Consider the following 18,352-nt stretch of genomic DNA (forward strand, 5'->3'; position numbering starts at 1 on the left):
AAACAAAGTAAGAAGAAAAATCAATTTGTTAGTTTTTAGAAATAGGTTTATTTCTACCAGAGCGCTTTGTTACTTTATTTTTATTTGTTTTTATCTTATCTTTTGCATCCATAGATGAACTTAGTTAAACATCTTGAGTCTTGTTGTTGGATTTACTGTTAGATTTATTCATTTTATTCCTGCATTTATTCCACTCTTGGTGCCACAGGAGCATGGATTACTAGTATCATCACACACACACACACACACACACACACACACACACACACACACACACACACACACACACACACACACACACACACACACACACACACACACACACACTGTAATCTCATTAGCAGGAGGACGTCCAGCCGTTAACGATGTTTTAAATCAATAAATTAAATCAATTTATTTTCTCTCTTAAGTCTGTTTAGAATTCATGAGACACAAGAAAATCAACAGTTCATTAAAATGCATGAAACTAAAGTTGTCGTTGTTGTTTACAATCAATTGTGTTGTTTCTATCTGGCTCATAAAGTTGTGTTACTGCAGGAGGTCCAGACTCTGAACCTATACGTGATCTGGTTCTTCCACGACATGTTCCCGGGACTTATTCTTGTGGTCACTGGTGGAACATGAACACCTGAGCAGGTGTGAAGAAGCCTCTCGACTCACCTCTGGCTGCTGAAGAAACAATCGATACACTTTTTTATAGTAAATCGATATTCAACAGCATCTCTTTTACACGATTTACTGGCAAATATTCACACCGCTGGTTAATATTTGTGCTGCAATTGAACTTCAAGCCTCGGATGGCAACAGTCGTGACATCCTCCGAAGAATGATGACTGAGGACGAGAGGATACAGTGAGTCCAGCAGCTTTCAAAGCTGATGTTTGGACATATTTTGGTTTGAAAACAAATGAAAGTAGTTACGACTTCATCAAGAGTCATGTGGTCTGTAAATACTACAACACCAGAGTCAAGTACTGGACAATACTACACATATATACTTGTTACTACACTATCACAACACCAGAGTCAAGTACTGGACAATACTACACATATATACTTGTTACTACACTATCACAACACCAGAGTCAAGTACTGGACAATACTACACATATATACTTGTTACTACACTATCACAACACCAGAGTCAAGTACTGGACAATACTACACATATATACTTGTTACTACACTATCACAACACCAGAGTCAGGTACTGGACAATACTACACATATATACTTGTTACTACACTATCACAACACCAGAGTCAAGTACTGGACAATACTACACATATATACTTGTTACTACACTATCACAACACCAGAGTCAAGTACTGGACAATACTACACATATATTCTTGTTACTACACTATCACAACACCAGAGTCAAGTACTGGACAATACTACACATATATACTTGTTACTACACTATCACAACACCAGAGTCAAGTACTGGACAATACTACACATATATACTTGTTACTACACTATCACAACACCAGAGTCAAGTACTGGACAATACTACACATATATACTTGTTACTACACTATCACAACACCAGAGTAAAGTACTGGACAATACTACACATATATACTTGTTACTACACTATCACAACACCAGAGTCAAGTACTGGACAATACTACACATATATACTTGTTACTACACTATCACAACACCAGAGTCAAGTACTGGACAATACTACACATATATACTTGTTACTACACTATCACAACACCAGAGTCAAGTACTGGACAATACTACACATATATACTTGTTACTACACTATCACAACACCAGAGTCAAGTACTGGACAATACTACACATATATACTTGTTACTACACTATCACAACACCAGAGTCAAGTACTGGACAATACTACACATATATACTTGTTACTACACTATCACTATATATCACTTCACATTGAAACATGCCAGATTCCAGCTATTACAACATACCACGGATCATTTTTGACAAACCTGTGAAGTTTCTCAAGGTTGTAATTACGTTCTGAGCTCAAATCTAATGTTTATAGACAGAAACGTTGAAAAAAGCCGTGAGTGGAGACGCCAGGCATGTGTGCAGTGGAGACACTGGGTTTCTGCTTCTATTCCAGCGTCTTGATTGTGGACAGCCTTATACTTATTCTGTTTTCAAAGAAACTTGTGGTTGACCAAAGTCATTTCCTGAAAAGCCCCCGACGTGATTAAGAGTCAAACGCAGGAACTTGGGAGGTAGCTGCTTATTACAGAGTCCACGAACCCTGTACTGTCCAGAACCAGCGAGATCCAAGAACATGTTCTAGACCTTCTGACCATGAAGTCAAACCTCCTGATCCATCAGAGGAACATTCATCCTGAAGATCTCCTCGTCTGAAACAAACAATACTGTTCTGTAGATGAGTGTTGTCACGTATCACGATACTAGGATACAATACATTGTGATATACAGTGATGGTGTAGTAACAAGTATATATGTGTAGTATTGTCCAGTACTTGACTCTGGTGTTGTGATAGTGTAGTAACAAGTATATATGTGTAGTATTGTCCAGTACTTGACTCTGGTGTTGTGATAGTGTAGTAACAAGTATATATGTGTAGTATTGTCAAGTACTTGACTCTGAGGTTGTGATAGTGTAGTAACAATGATATATGTGTAGTATTGTCAAGTACTTGACTCTGAGGTTGTGATAGTGTAGTAACAATGATATATGTGTAGTATTGTCAAGTACTTGACTCTGAGGTTGTGATAGTGTAGTAACAATGATATATGTGTAGTATTGTCAAGTACTTGACTCTGAGGTTGTGATAGTGTAGTAACAATGATATATGTGTAGTATTGTCAAGTACTTGACTCTGGTGTTGTGATAGTGTAGTAACAAGTATATATGTGTAGTATTGTCAAGTACTTAACTCTGAGGTTGTGATAGTGTAGTAACAAGGATTTATGTGTAGTATTGTCAAGTACTTGACTCCGAGGTTGTGATAGTGTAGTAACAAGTATATATGTGTAGTATTGTCAAGTACTTGACTCTGAGGTTGTGATAGTGTAGTAACAATGATATATGTGTAGTATTGTCAAGTACTTGACTCTGAGGTTGTGATAGTGTAGTAACAAGGATATATGTGTAGTATTGTCAAGTACTTGACTCCGAGGTTGTGATAGCATAGTTTCATTTGTTTTTCTGTTGTATCCTCTCGTCCTCAGTCATCACCGGGATCTCATCTCATTCGTAACTGATTCTGATAATAATAAAATAACAAGAAAAAAGAATTGACAAAATGAAGAGTACTGTTGAGTATATATAGTGTATTTTGATTGACACGCTTGCGTAAACACTACTACAAGTGTGTACGACAGGAAATACTCAAAAAGATCCTCAAACACGCCACAGAGACGTCAGTTGTTCACGACCTGAACACCATCTTCAGCTAAATCCAGTCTCTCAATATTAGCTTAAATGCTTCAGTCGAGGTCGTCGCGCCACAGTTTGCTCAGAGAAATAGGAACTTGCGGTCGATGCAAGTGTTGCTTGTATTCTCATGTCCGCCGACGAAAACATGCGTCTTTAGCGACTGGTTTTCTCTCTGGACGCCAGCCGACGGCGGAACAAGGACACGGTTTGTGTCCTAAACGGGATACAGTCAATAAGAATAAGAATGTTTCTCCCGAGAGCCTCGTGTTTACTCGTGAGGTTTGGATCGCGGCCAGTGGAGGTGGAATAGATTTCAGAAATAATCAGAGGGCGCCACTTATAACCCAGAATCCTCCTCTGTAAATGGTAAATGATAGCCTTCTATGTCTGCGCCGCTCGAGGCGTGCGGGACAGATTCCGAGGATCTGTAACGTCGAAACACTCGCTAGAACCTGGAGACGTCAGATGAACGGTTGCCTGGAAAGAAGACGTTTCTCAATGTGTTCTGAAAGATTCAAGTTTCTCTGAGTCACGAAGTCACTGAATATTTAAACGTCGAGCTTCACTGACGGAGCTATGATATGTGTGTGTGTGTGTGTGTGTGTGTGTGTGTGTGTGTGTGAGTGTGTGTGTGTGTGTGTGAGTGTGTGTGTGTGTGTGTGTGTGTGTGTGTGTGTGTGTGTGTGTGTGTGTGTGTGTGTGTGTGTGTGTGTGTGTGTGTGTGTGTGTGTGTGTGTGTGAGTGTGTGTGTGTGTGTGTGTGTGTGTGAGTGTGTGTGTGTGTGTGTGTGTGTGTGTGTGTGTGTGTGTGAGTGTGTGTGTGTGTGTGTGTGTGTGTGTGTGTGTGTGTGTGTGTGTGTGTGTGAGTGTGTTTGTGTGTGTGTGTGTGTGTGTGTGTGTGTGTGTGTGTGTGTGTGTGAGTGTGTGTATATAAGTATATATGTGTAGTATTGTCCAGTACTTGACTCTGGTGTTGTGATAGTGTAGTAACAAGTATATATGTGTAGTATTGAAGAGTACTTGACTCTGGTGTTGTGATAGTGTAGTAACAAGTATATATGTGTAGTATTGTCCAGTACTTGACTCTGGTGTTGTGATAGTGTAGTAACAAGTATATATGTGTAGTATTGTCCAGTACTTGACTCTGGTGTTGTGATAGTGTAGTAACAAGTATATATGTGTAGTATTGTCCAGTACTTGACTCTGGTGTTGTGATAGTGTAGTAATAAGTATATATGTGTAGTATTGTCCAGTACTTGACTCTGGTCTTGTGATAGTGTAGTAACAAGGATATATGTGTAGTATTGTCCAGTACTTGAGTCTGGTGTTGTGATAGTGTAGTAACAAGTAAATATGTGTAGTATTGTCCAGTACTTGACTCTGGTGTTGTGATAGTGTAGTAACAAGTATATATGTGTAGTATTGTCCAGTACTTGACTCTGGTGTTGTGATAGTGTAGTAACAAGTATATATGTGTAGTATTGTCCAGTACTTGACTCTGGTGTTGTGATAGTGTAGTAACAAGTATATATGTGTAGTATTGTCCAGTACTTGACTCTGGTGTTGTGATAGTGTAGTAACAAGTATATATGTGTAGTATTGTCCAATACTTGACTCTGGTGTTGTGATAGTGTAGTAACACATATATATGTGTAGTATTGTCCAGTACTTGACTCTGGTGTTGTGATAGTGTAGTAACAAGTATATATGTGTAGTATTGTCCAGTACTTGACTCTGGTGTTGTGATAGTGTAGTAACAAGTATATATGTGTAGTATTGTCCAGTACTTGACTCTGGTGTTGTAATAGTGTAGTAACAAGTATATATGTGTAGTATTGTCCAGTACTTGACTCTGGTGTTGTAATAGTGTAGTAACAAGTATATATGTGTAGTATTGTCCAGTACTTGACTCTGGTGTTGTGATAGTGTAGTAACAAGGATATATGTGTAGTATTGTCCAGTACTTGACTCTGGTGTTGTGATAGTGTAGTAACAAGGATATATGTGTAGTATTGTGCAGTACTTGACTCTGGTGTTGTGATAGTGTAGTAACACGTATATATGTGTAGTATTGTCCAGTACTTGACTCTGGTGTTGTGATAGTGTAGTAACAAGTATATATGTGTAGTATTGTCCAGTACTTGACTCTGGTGTTGTGATAGTGTAGTAACAAGTATATATGTGTAGTATTGTCCAGTACTTGACTCTGGTGTTGTGATAGTGTAGTAACAAGTATATATGTGTAGTATTGTCCAGTACTTGACTCTGGTGTTGTGATAGTGTAGTAACAAGTATATATGTGTAGTATTGTCCAGTACTTGACTCTGGTGTTGTGATAGTGTAGTAACAAGTATATATGTGTAGTATTGTCCAGTACTTGACTCTGGTGTTGTGATAGTGTAGTAACAAGTATATATGTGTAGTATTGTCCAGTACTTGACTCTGGTGTTGTGATAGTGTAGTAACAAGTATATATGTGTAGTATTGTCCAGTACTTGACTCTGGTGTTGTGATAGTGTAGTAACAAGTATATATGTGTAGTATTGTCCAGTACTTGACTCTGGTGTTGTGATAGTGTAGTAACAAGTATATATGTGTAGTATTGTCCAGTACTTGACTCTGGTGTTGTAGTATTTACAGACCACATGACTCTTGAAGTCATAACTACTTTCATTTGTTTTCAAACCAAAATATGTCCAAACATCAGCTTTAAAAGCTGCTGGACTCACTGTATCCTCTCGTCCTCAGTCATCATTCTTCCTTTAGCTGTGGAGGACGTAAAAACTGCTGCCATCTAGAGGCCGGAAGTTTAGTTGCAACACAAACATTGTCTATATTTTCATGTTAATTCATTTAAATGAATATTAATTTTAAATTAAAGAAACACAGTCATCGATATTTTCTTCCTCTAGGCATGAGTCACAACTTTTATTTTGAAATTAATTATTATTATTATTATTTATCCATTGAAAGAAAACAAAAGTGTATCTTGTCCAGGTTTGTTTTTTAATAAAAATATTGTTCAGTTTCTCGAACATTTATCATCTTAAATCAAACACGTTTATAAATGTTATCAAATAATTTTCTCCTAAAGACTCCAATGAAAGTATTTTGTTGAGACAGTATTTGTAAGAATGATCTGAAAGTACGTCAGTGGAATATTCAATAGTTGCTATCAATGCTAGCTGTGCTTGTTGTTGTTGCACCTGTGCTTGTTGATGTTGTTGCACCTGTGCTTGATGACAGTGAAGCATCAACGTCTGTTTGTTCTCTGCAGACGTGACCAGAGCAGCAGCACAATATTGATCCAGACTCTGAGCTTCGATCAGGACATGAGTTCAAAGACAAAGAAACCTTCGTCTCTGCAGATTAGAAGGAGTTTGATTGACATCATCGTCAATAGATCAAGAAAGATCTTTATATAAGCTTTTTATCTTCGTGTATAATAACATGTTCATTGTTTTTCAACTGAAATCAAACAATTTTCAACTATAATCAAACAATTTTCAACTATAATCAAACAATTTTCAACTATAATCAAACAATTTTCAACTATAATCAAACAATTTTCAACTATAATCAAACAATTTTCAACTATAATCAAACAATTTTCAACTATAATCAAACAATTTTCAACTGAAATCAAACAATTTTCAACTATAATCAACAATTTTCAACTAGAATCCAACAATTTTCAACTATAATCAAACAATTTTCAACTAGAATCCAACAATTTTCAACTATAATCAAACAATTTTCAACTGAAATCAAACAATTTTCAACTATAATCAAACAATTTTCAACTATAATCAACAATTTTCAACTAAAATCCAACAATTTTCAACTATAATCCAACAATTTTCAACTATAATCCAACAATTTTCAACTAGAATCAAACAATTTTCAACTATAATCAAACAATTTTCAACTATAATCAAACAATTTTCAACTATAATCAACAATTTTCATCTAAAATCCAACAATTTTCAACTATAATCCAACAATTTTCAACTAAAATCCAACAATTTTCAACTAGAATCCAACAATTTTCAACTAGAATCCAACAATTTTCAACTAGAATCCAACAATTTTCAACTAGAATCCAACACTAAATCCTTGACTGCCGTAACAACGAATCAAAGCCTTCATGATCTTCTGCTAATGATCTTAAATCTTCTCTCGACATGTTTTGATTCTTCTCGTGAAAAAGCTTCATCTTGAGTCACAGACGATCAAAGACTCTGACAGTGAAGCTGATCTTCAACAACATCTATAGTTTCTGATGGTTTTCTGAACCAACTCAAGAAACACTTTCACACAATCTGTCGCTTTTACTGGAGAAATAAACAACGTTGTCAGAAAAACCCAGTTAATGGGACACAGTTTGACATCAGGACCTCCTTCATCCAGACCTCCTGCTGCTCTCGCTCTGACAAGTTAAACGGTGACCTTTCAAGATGTCGCTGAGGCTGAAAAGGCTTCGAAACACCAGGAAAAGTGAAGAATCCTCGTGAAACACTGGTTGATTCTTCTTCTTCTTCTTCTTCTTCTTCTTCTTCTTCTTCTTCTTCTTCTTCTTCTTCTTCTTCTTCTTCTTCTTCTTCTTCTTCTTCTTCCTCCTCTCAGGTTCAGGCCGACGACGTCCTGACCAAGGAGGAGCAGATCGGACTGTTGTTCAAGGCCAAGAGGAAGTGTGAGAACATCATCAGGTCCAAACACAAGTTCCCTGGTGAGTCCAACATGTCAGAGGCTTGAACTCATGTTCACCTCGTCCATGATGTTGTTGTCTTGTTAGTGACTAATAATAGTAATAACTGAAAATACATCAAGATTTTCATCTGGAAGTAAAATAAATATACGTGTGTGTGTGTGTGTGTGTATATGCTCGTTTGTGTGTATATGCTCGTGTGTGTGTGTAGGTGCTCGGGAAGGTCTATGTGTGTGTGTGTGTGTAAATATGTGTGTGTGTGTATATGCTCGTTTGTGTGTGTAGGTGCTTGTGTGTGTGTATATGCTCGTGTGTGTAGGTGCTCGGGAAGGTCTGTGTGTGTGTGTGTGTGTGTGTGTGTGTGTGTGTGTGTGTGTGTGTGTGTGTGTGTGTGTGTGTGTGTGTGTGTGTGTGTGTGTATATGCTCGTTTGTGTGTATATGCTCGTGTGTGTGTGTAGGTGCTCGTGTGTGTGTGTAGGTGCACGTGTGTGTGTAGGTGCTCCTGTGTGTGTAGGTGCTCCTGTGTGTGTAGGTGCTTGTGTGTGTACATGTGTGTGTGTGTGTGTGTAGGTGCTTGTGTGTGTGTGTACATGTGTGTGTGTGTGTGTGTAGGTGCTTGTGTGTGTGTAGGTGCTCCTGTGTGTGTAGGTGCTCCTGTGTGTGTAGGTGCTTGTGTGTGTGTGTGTACATGTGTGTGTGTGTGTGTGTAGGTGCTTGTGTGTGTGTGTACATGTGTGTGTGTGTGTGTGTAGGTGCTTGTGTGTGTGTAGGTGCTCCTGTGTGTGTAGGTGCTCCTGTGTGTGTAGGTGCTTGTGTGTGTGTGTGTACATGTGTGTGTGTGTGTGTGTAGGTGCTTGTGTGTGTGTGTACATGTGTGTGTGTGTGTGTGTAGGTGCTTGTGTGTGTGTAGGTGCTCCTGTGTGTGTAGGTGCTCCTGTGTGTGTAGGTGCTTGTGTGTGTGTGTGTACATGTGTGTGTGTGTACATGTGTGTGTGTGTGTGTGTACATGTGTGTGTGTGACTTGATGAAATCAGTTATTTTCACTGCCTCAGTTAAAGCTCCATGTGAAGTGAAAAGAACGATGAGGACGGTGACGAGCTCGTGAACACGACTCAGTTCCCTTGATGGCTTCTGATCCGTGACTCCAGTGACTCTGCACCTGAGGAGCTGCAGCACAATTGTTTAATGTATCAGAAGCTTTGTTGCTGCTGCTGATCAAGTGTGCGTTTGACGTGGACACACAGACACACACACTCACACACTCACACACACTCACACACTCACACACCCACACACTCACTCAGACACACTCACACACACACAGTCCACCGTTAATTGAACCCTCATAACATGGAGACACACACACACACACACAGTCCACCGTCAACTGAACCTCAAACAACAGATAACATGAAAGACTCTGATTTCCTCCCCCATCAAAACACACTGTGACGTCCAAACAAGACCTGATGAGTTTTTTCATTTTTGACTGAAAAAAACATGTTTGGAGAAGAAAAACTATTTACAAACTGGACCAAGATTAAAGTTTCCTGGAACTAATGAACAAATGAACAAATGAACAAATGAACAAATGAACAAATGAACAAATGAACTAATGAACACATGAACAAATGAACTAATGAACTAATGAACAAATGAACAAATGAACAAATGAACAAATGAACAAATGAACTAATGAACTAATCAACAAATGAACAAATTAACTAATGAACTAATGAACTAATGAACAAATGAACAAATGAACAAATGAACTAATGAACTAATGAACTAATGAACTAATGAACAAATGAACTAATGAACTAATGAATAAATTAACAAATGAACAAATGAACAAATGAACTAATGAACTAATGAACAAATGATCAAATGAACAAATGAACAAATTAACTAATGAACTAATGAACCAATGAACCAATGAACCAATGAACAAATTAACTAATGAACTAATGAACAAATGAACAAATGAACAAATGAACCAATGAACAAATGAACTAATGAACTAATGAACAAATGAACAAATGAACAAATGAACAAATGAACAAATTAACTAATGATCAAATGAACCAATGAACAAATTAACTAATGAACTAATGAACAAATGAACAAATGAACAAATGAACCAATGAACAAATGAACTAATGAACTAATGAACAAATTAACAAATGAACTAATGAACTAATGAACAAATGAACAAATGAACTAATGAACTAATGAACAAATGATCAAATGAACAAATGAACAAATTAACTAATGAACTAATGAACAAATGAACAAATAAACAAATGAACAAATGAACTAATGTACAAATGAACACATGAACAAATGAACTAATGTACAAATGAACAAATGAACAAATGAACAAATTAACTAATGTACAAATGAACAAATGAACTAATGAACAAATGAACAAATGAACAGATGAACTAATGAACTAATGAATAAATTAACAAATGAACTAATGAACTAATGAACAAATGATCAAATGAACAAATGAACAAATGAACTAATGAACTAATGAACTAATGAACAAATAAACAAATGAACAAATGAACTAATGTACAAATGAACACATGAACAAATGAACTAATGTACAAATGAACAAATGAACAAATGAACAAATTAACAAATTAACTAATGTACAAATGAACAAATGAACAAATGAACAAATGAACAAATGAACAAATGGATAAATGAACAAACTGATGGAACAAAAGTTCTTGGAACAAATGAACAAATGAACAAACTCACAGAACAAAAGTTCTTGAAACAAATGAACAAATGAACAAACAAACAGAACAAAAGTTCTTGAAACAAATGTACAAATGAACAAATGACCAAATGTACAAATGAACAAATGAACAAATGAAAAAATGAACAAATGAACAAACTGACGGAACAAAAAACAAATATTAAGAAATTTAAAATTTTCTACAACTGTTTTTACAAACTCATGAACAAACTGATACTTGTCTTCTTTGTTCATTTGTTTTTAATCGATCAACTGCATCCATAGTTGACTTGACCGTCTACTCGTACAAGAAGTTGTGTTGTAGTTGTGTAGTAGTTGTGTAGTGCAGCACAGTTCAGTTGACTTTGACTTATTAAACTTTATCATGAAGATTATTTGGCACTAACTTCATCATCAAAGTGTGTATTTGTTCACACAACGGATGCTAGTTCGAGTCTGCGGTTGCGTTGAAGGCACGGTGTTTGTGTGCACGTCTCTGCGGTGTGTGTGTCGCTGAAACAAACCTCCGAGTGTTGTTTGTGTTGAGACGCTCGTGAGGTGGTCGCGTCTGAACCCTGTGTGAGAGTGTTGTTAATACTTGTGTGAGAGTGTTGTTAATACTTGTGTGAGAGTGTTGTTAATACTTGTGTGAGAGTGTTGTTAGTACTTGTGTGAGAGTGTTGTTAATACTTGTGTGAGAGTGTTGTTAATACTTGTGTGAGAGTGTTGTTAGTACTTGTGTGAGAGTGTTGTTAATACTTGTGTGAGAGTGTTGTTAATACTTGTGTGAGAGTGTTGTTAGTACTTGTGTGAGAGTGTTGTTAATACTTGTGTGAGAGTGTTGTTAATACTTGTGTGAGAGTGTTGTTAATACTTGTGTGAGAGTGTTGTTAGTACTTGTGTGAGAGTGTTGTTAGTACTTGTGTGAGAGTGTTGTTAATACTTGTATGAGAGTGTTGTTAGTACTTGTGTGAGAGTGTTGTTAATACTTGTGTGAGAGTGTTGTTAGTACTTGTGTGAGAGTGTTGTTAGTACTTGTGTGAGAGTGTTGTTAATACGTGTGTGAGAGTGTTGTTAATACTTGTGTGAGAGTGTTGTTAGTACTTGTGTGAGAGTGTTGTTAATACTTGTGTGAGAGTGTTGTTAATACTTGTGTGAGAGTGTTGTTAATACTTGTGTGAGAGTGTTGTTAATACTTGTATGAGAGTGTTGTTAATACTTGTGTGAGAGTGTTGTTAATACTTGTGTGAGAGTGTTGTTAGTACTTGTGTGAGAGTGTTGTTAATACTTGTGTGAGAGTGTTGTTAGTACTTGTGTGAGAGTGTTGTTAATACTTATGTGAGAGTGTTGTTAGTACTTGTGTGAGAGTGTTGTTAGTACTTGTGTGAGAGTGTTGTTAATACTTGTATGAGAGTGTTGTTAATACTTGTGTGAGAGTGTTGTTAATACTTGTATGAGAGTGTTGTTAGTACTTGTGTGAGAGTGTTTTTAATACTTGTGTGAGAGTGTTGTTAGTACTTGTGTGAGAGTGTTGTTAATACTTGTGTGAGAGTGTTGTTAATACTTGTGTGAGAGTGTTGTTAATACTTGTGTGAGAGTGTTGTTAATACTTGTGTGAGAGTGTTGTTAGTACTTGTGTGAGAGTGTTGTTAATACTTGTGTGAGAGTGTTGTTAATACTTGTGTGAGAGTGTTGTTAGTACTTGTGTGAGAGTGTTGTTAGTACTTGTGTGAGAGTGTTGTTAATACTTGTATGAGAGTGTTGTTAATACTTGTGTGAGAGTGTTGTTAATACTTGTGTGAGAGTGTTGTTAGTACTTGTGTGAGAGTGTTGTTAGTACTTGTGTGAGAGTGTTGTTAATACTTGTATGAGAGTGTTGTTAATACTTGTGTGAGAGTGTTGTTAATACTTGTATGAGAGTGTTGTTAGTACTTGTGTGAGAGTGTTTTTAATACTTGTGTGAGAGTGTTGTTAGTACTTGTGTGAGAGTGTTGTTAATACTTGTGTGAGAGTGTTGTTAATACTTGTGTGAGAGTGTTGTTAATACTTGTGTGAGAGTGTTGTTAATACTTGTGTGAGAGTGTTGTTAGTACTTGTGTGAGAGTGTTGTTAATACTTGTGTGAGAGTGTTGTTAATACTTGTGTGAGAGTGTTGTTAGTACTTGTGTGAGAGTGTTGTTAGTACTTGTGTGAGTCTAAACTGACTTGGATCAATTGAGTCGACACAAACTTTTCTACACTAAAATCAAAAAAATCTACACTATCACAACACCAGAGTCAAGTACTGGACAATACCACACATATATACTTGTTACTACACTATCACAACACCAGAGTCAAGTACTGGACAATACTACACATATATACTTGTTACTACACTATCACAACACCAGAGTCAAGTACTGGACAATACTACACATATATACTTGTTACTACACTATCACAACACCAGAGTCAAGTACTGGACAATACTACACATATATACTTGTTACTACACTATCACAACACCAGAGTCAAGTACTGGACAATACTACACATATATACTTGTTACTACACTATCACAACACAAGAGTCAAGTAGTTAACAATACTACACGTATATACTTGTTACTACACTATCACAACACCAGAGTCAAGTGCTGGACAATACTACACATATATACTTGTTACTACACTATCACAACACCAGAGTCAAGTACTGGACAATACCACACATATATACTTGTTACTACACTATCACAACACCAGAGTCAAGTACTGGACAATACTACACATATATACTTGTTACTACACTATCACAACACCAGAGTCAAGTACTGGACAATACTACACATATATACTTGTTACTACACTATCACAACACCAGAGTCAAGTACTGGACAATACTACACGTATATATTTGTTACTACACTATCACAACACCAGAGTCAAGTACTGGACCATACTACACATATACTTGTTACTACACTATCACAACACCAGAGTCAAGTACTGGACAATACTACACATATATACTTGTTACTACACTATCACAACACCAGAGTCAAGTACTGGACAATACTACACATATATACTTGTTACTACACTATCACAACACCAGAGTCAAGTACTGGACAATACTACACGTATATACTTGTTACTACACTATCACAACACCAGAGTCAAGTACTGGACAATACTACACATATATACTTGTTACTACACTATCACAACACCAGAGTCAAGTACTGGACAATACTACACGTATATACTTGTTACTACACTATCACAACACCAGAGTCAAGTACTGGACAATACTACACGTACATACTTGTTACTACACTATCACAACACCAGAGTCAAGTACTGGACAATACTACACATATATACTTGTTACTACACTATCACAACACCAGAGTCAAGTACTGGACAATACTACACGTATATACTTGTTACTACACTATCACAACACCAGAGTCAAGTACTGGAAAATACTACACATATATACTTGTTACTACACTATCACAACACCAGAGTCAAGTACTGGACAACACTACACATATATATTTGTTACTACACTATCACAACACCAGAGTCAAGTACTGGACAATACTACACATATATACTTGTTACTACACTATCACAACACCAGAGTCAAGTACTGGACAATACTACACATATATACTTGTTACTACACTATCACAACACCAGAGTCAACTACTGGACAATACTACACATATATACTTGTTACTACACTATCACAACACAAGAGTCAAGTACTGGACAATACTACACATATATACTTGTTACTACACTATCACAACACAAGAGTCAAGTACTGGACAATACTACACATATATACTTGTTACTACACTATCACAACACCAGAGTCAAGTACTGGACAATACTACACATATATACTTGTTACTACACTATCACAACACCAGAGTCAAGTACTGGACAATACTACACATATATACTTGTTACTACACTATCACAACACCAGAGTCAAGTACTGGACAATACTACACATATTTACTTGTTACTACACTATCACAACACCAGAGTCAAGTATTGAACAATACTACACGTATATACTTGTTACTACACTATCACAACACCAGAGTCAAGTGCTGGACAATACTACACATATATACTTGTTACTACACTATCACAACACCAGAGTCAAGTACTGGACAATACCACACATATATACTTGTTACTACACTATCACAACACCAGAGTCAAGTACTGGACAATACTACACATATATACTTGTTACTACACTATCACAACACCAGAGTCAAGTACTGGACAATACTACACATATATACTTGTTACTACACTATCACAACACCAGAGTCAAGTACTGGACAATACTACACGTATATATTTGTTACTACACTATCACAACACCAGAGTCAAGTACTGGACCATACTACACATATATACTTGTTACTACACTATCACAACACCAGAGTCAAGTACTGGACAATACTACACATATATACTTGTTACTACACTATCACAACACCAGAGTCAAGTACTGGACAACACTACACATATATACTTGTTACTACACTATCACATCACCAGAGTCAAGTACTGGACAATACTACACGTATATACTTGTTACTACACTATCACAACACCAGAGTCAAGTACTGGACAATACTACACATATATACTTGTTACTACACTATCACAACACCAGAGTCAAGTACTGGACAATACTACACGTATATACTTGTTACTACACTATCACAACACCAGAGTCAAGTACTGGACAATACTACACGTACATACTTGTTACTACACTATCACAACACCAGAGTCAAGTACTGGACAATACTACACATATATACTTGTTACTACACTATCACAACACCAGAGTCAAGTACTGGACAATACTACACGTATATACTTGTTACTACACTATCACAACACCAGAGTCAAGTACTGGAAAATACTACACATATATACTTGTTACTACACTATCACAACACCAGAGTCAAGTACTGGACAATACTACACATATATACTTGTTACTACACTATCACAACACCAGAGTCAAGTACTGGACAATACTACACATATATACTTGTTACTACACTATCACAACACCAGAGTCAACTACTGGACAATACTACACATATATACTTGTTACTACACTATCACAACACCAGAGTCAAGTACTGGACAATACTACACGTATATATTTGTTACTACACTATCACAACACCAGAGTCAAGTACTGGACCATACTACACATATATACTTGTTACTACACTATCACAACACCAGAGTCAAGTACTGGACAATACTACACATATATACTTGTTACTACACTATCACAACACCAGAGTCAAGTACTGGACAACACTACACATATATACTTGTTACTACACTATCACATCACCAGAGTCAAGTACTGGACAATACTACACGTATATACTTGTTACTACACTATCACAACACCAGAGTCAAGTACTGGACAATACTACACATATATACTTGTTACTACACTATCACAACACCAGAGTCAAGTACTGGACAATACTACACGTATATACTTGTTACTACACTATCACAACACCAGAGTCAAGTACTGGACAATACTACACGTACATACTTGTTACTACACTATCACAACACCAGAGTCAAGTACTGGACAATACTACACATATATACTTGTTACTACACTATCACAACACCAGAGTCAAGTACTGGACAATACTACACGTATATACTTGTTACTACACTATCACAACACCAGAGTCAAGTACTGGAAAATACTACACATATATACTTGTTACTACACTATCACAACACCAGAGTCAAGTACTGGACAATACTACACATATATACTTGTTACTACACTATCACAACACCAGAGTCAAGTACTGGACAATACTACACATATATACTTGTTACTACACTATCACAACACCAGAGTCAACTACTGGACAATACTACACATATATACTTGTTACTACACTATCACAACACAAGAGTCAAGTACTGGACAATACTACACATATATACTTGTTACTACACTATCACAACACAAGAGTCAAGTACTGGACAATACTACACATATATACTTGTTACTACACTATCACAACACCAGAGTCAAGTACTGGACAATACTACACATATATACTTGTTACTACACTATCACAACACCAGAGTCAAGTACTGGACAATACTACACATATATACTTGTTACTACACTATCACAACACCAGAGTCAACTACTGGACAATACTACACATATATACTTGTTACTACACTATCACAACACAAGAGTCAAGTACTGGACAATACTACACATATATACTTGTTACTACACTATCACAACACAAGAGTCAAGTACTGGACAATACTACACATATATACTTGTTACTACACTATCACAACACAAGAGTCAAGTACTGGACAGCGGGGGTCAGTGGGGGGTCAGTGGGGGGTCAGTGGGGGGTCAGTGGGGGTCAGTGGGGGGTCAGTGGGGGGTCAGTGGGGGTCAGTGGGGGGTCAGTGGGGGTCAGTGGGGGTCAGTGGGGGGTCAGTGGGGGGTCAGTGGGGGGTCAGTGGGGGGTCAGTGGGGGTCAGTGGGGGTCAGTGGGGGGTCAGTGGGGGGTCAGTGGGGGGTCAGTGGGGGGTCAGTGGGGGGTCAGTGCTGCAGATCATCCTTCCTGACAAACATTCATGAGACTCTTCCACATGGACTTGTTTACTGACCTCTTTTGAGAGAATAAACACGTCTGACTTCAAGCACTTGATTAGATAATCAAGTGAAGATGTAGCCGTGGACACACACATATACACACCTATAGACACACACACACACAAATACGTTTACACACCTATAGACACACACACAGACACATGCATGCACACACACATATATACACCTATAGACACACACACACACACACATATACACACCTATTAACACACACATACATATACATTTACACACCTATAGACGTACAACTATACATACCTACCGACACACACAGACACATGCATGCACACACACATATACACACCTATAGACACACACATATACATTTACACACCTATAGACACACACATATACAAACCTACAGACACACGCACAGACACATGCATGAATACACACATATACACACCCATAGACACACACATATATATTTACACACCTATTAACACACACACACATATATATTTACACACCTATAGACACACACATATACATTTACAAACCTATTAACACACACACACATATATATTTACACACCTATAGACACACACACAAATACATACCTACAGACACACACATATAGATTTACACACATATATTAACACCTATAGACACACAAACACAGACATATGCATGCACACATACATACACACACCTATAGACACACAAACACATAAACACACATACACACACCTAAAGACACACAAACACATAAACACACATACACACACCTATAGACACACAAACACAGACACACGTATGC

The 18,352-nt window shown here is 37.1% G+C and overlaps 1 protein-coding gene across 1 annotated transcript in view; it reads left to right on the forward strand.

Annotated features, from left to right (window-relative positions):
* Positions 1–18,352, forward strand: part of pth1r (parathyroid hormone 1 receptor) — a 111,476-nt gene that overhangs the window by 38,769 nt on the left and 54,355 nt on the right. Inside the window, exon 2 of the mRNA XM_087810414.1 lies at positions 8,035–8,137. Within this exon, the coding sequence (XP_087666540.1) occupies positions 8,035–8,137 (103 nt within the window). The remainder of the gene's footprint in view (positions 1–8,034; positions 8,138–18,352) is intronic.

Source organism: Callionymus lyra, chromosome 16 (genome assembly GCF_982586985.1).
Source record: "Callionymus lyra chromosome 16, fCalLyr1.hap1.1, whole genome shotgun sequence".
Classification (NCBI taxonomy): domain Eukaryota; kingdom Metazoa; phylum Chordata; class Actinopteri; order Syngnathiformes; family Callionymidae; genus Callionymus; species Callionymus lyra.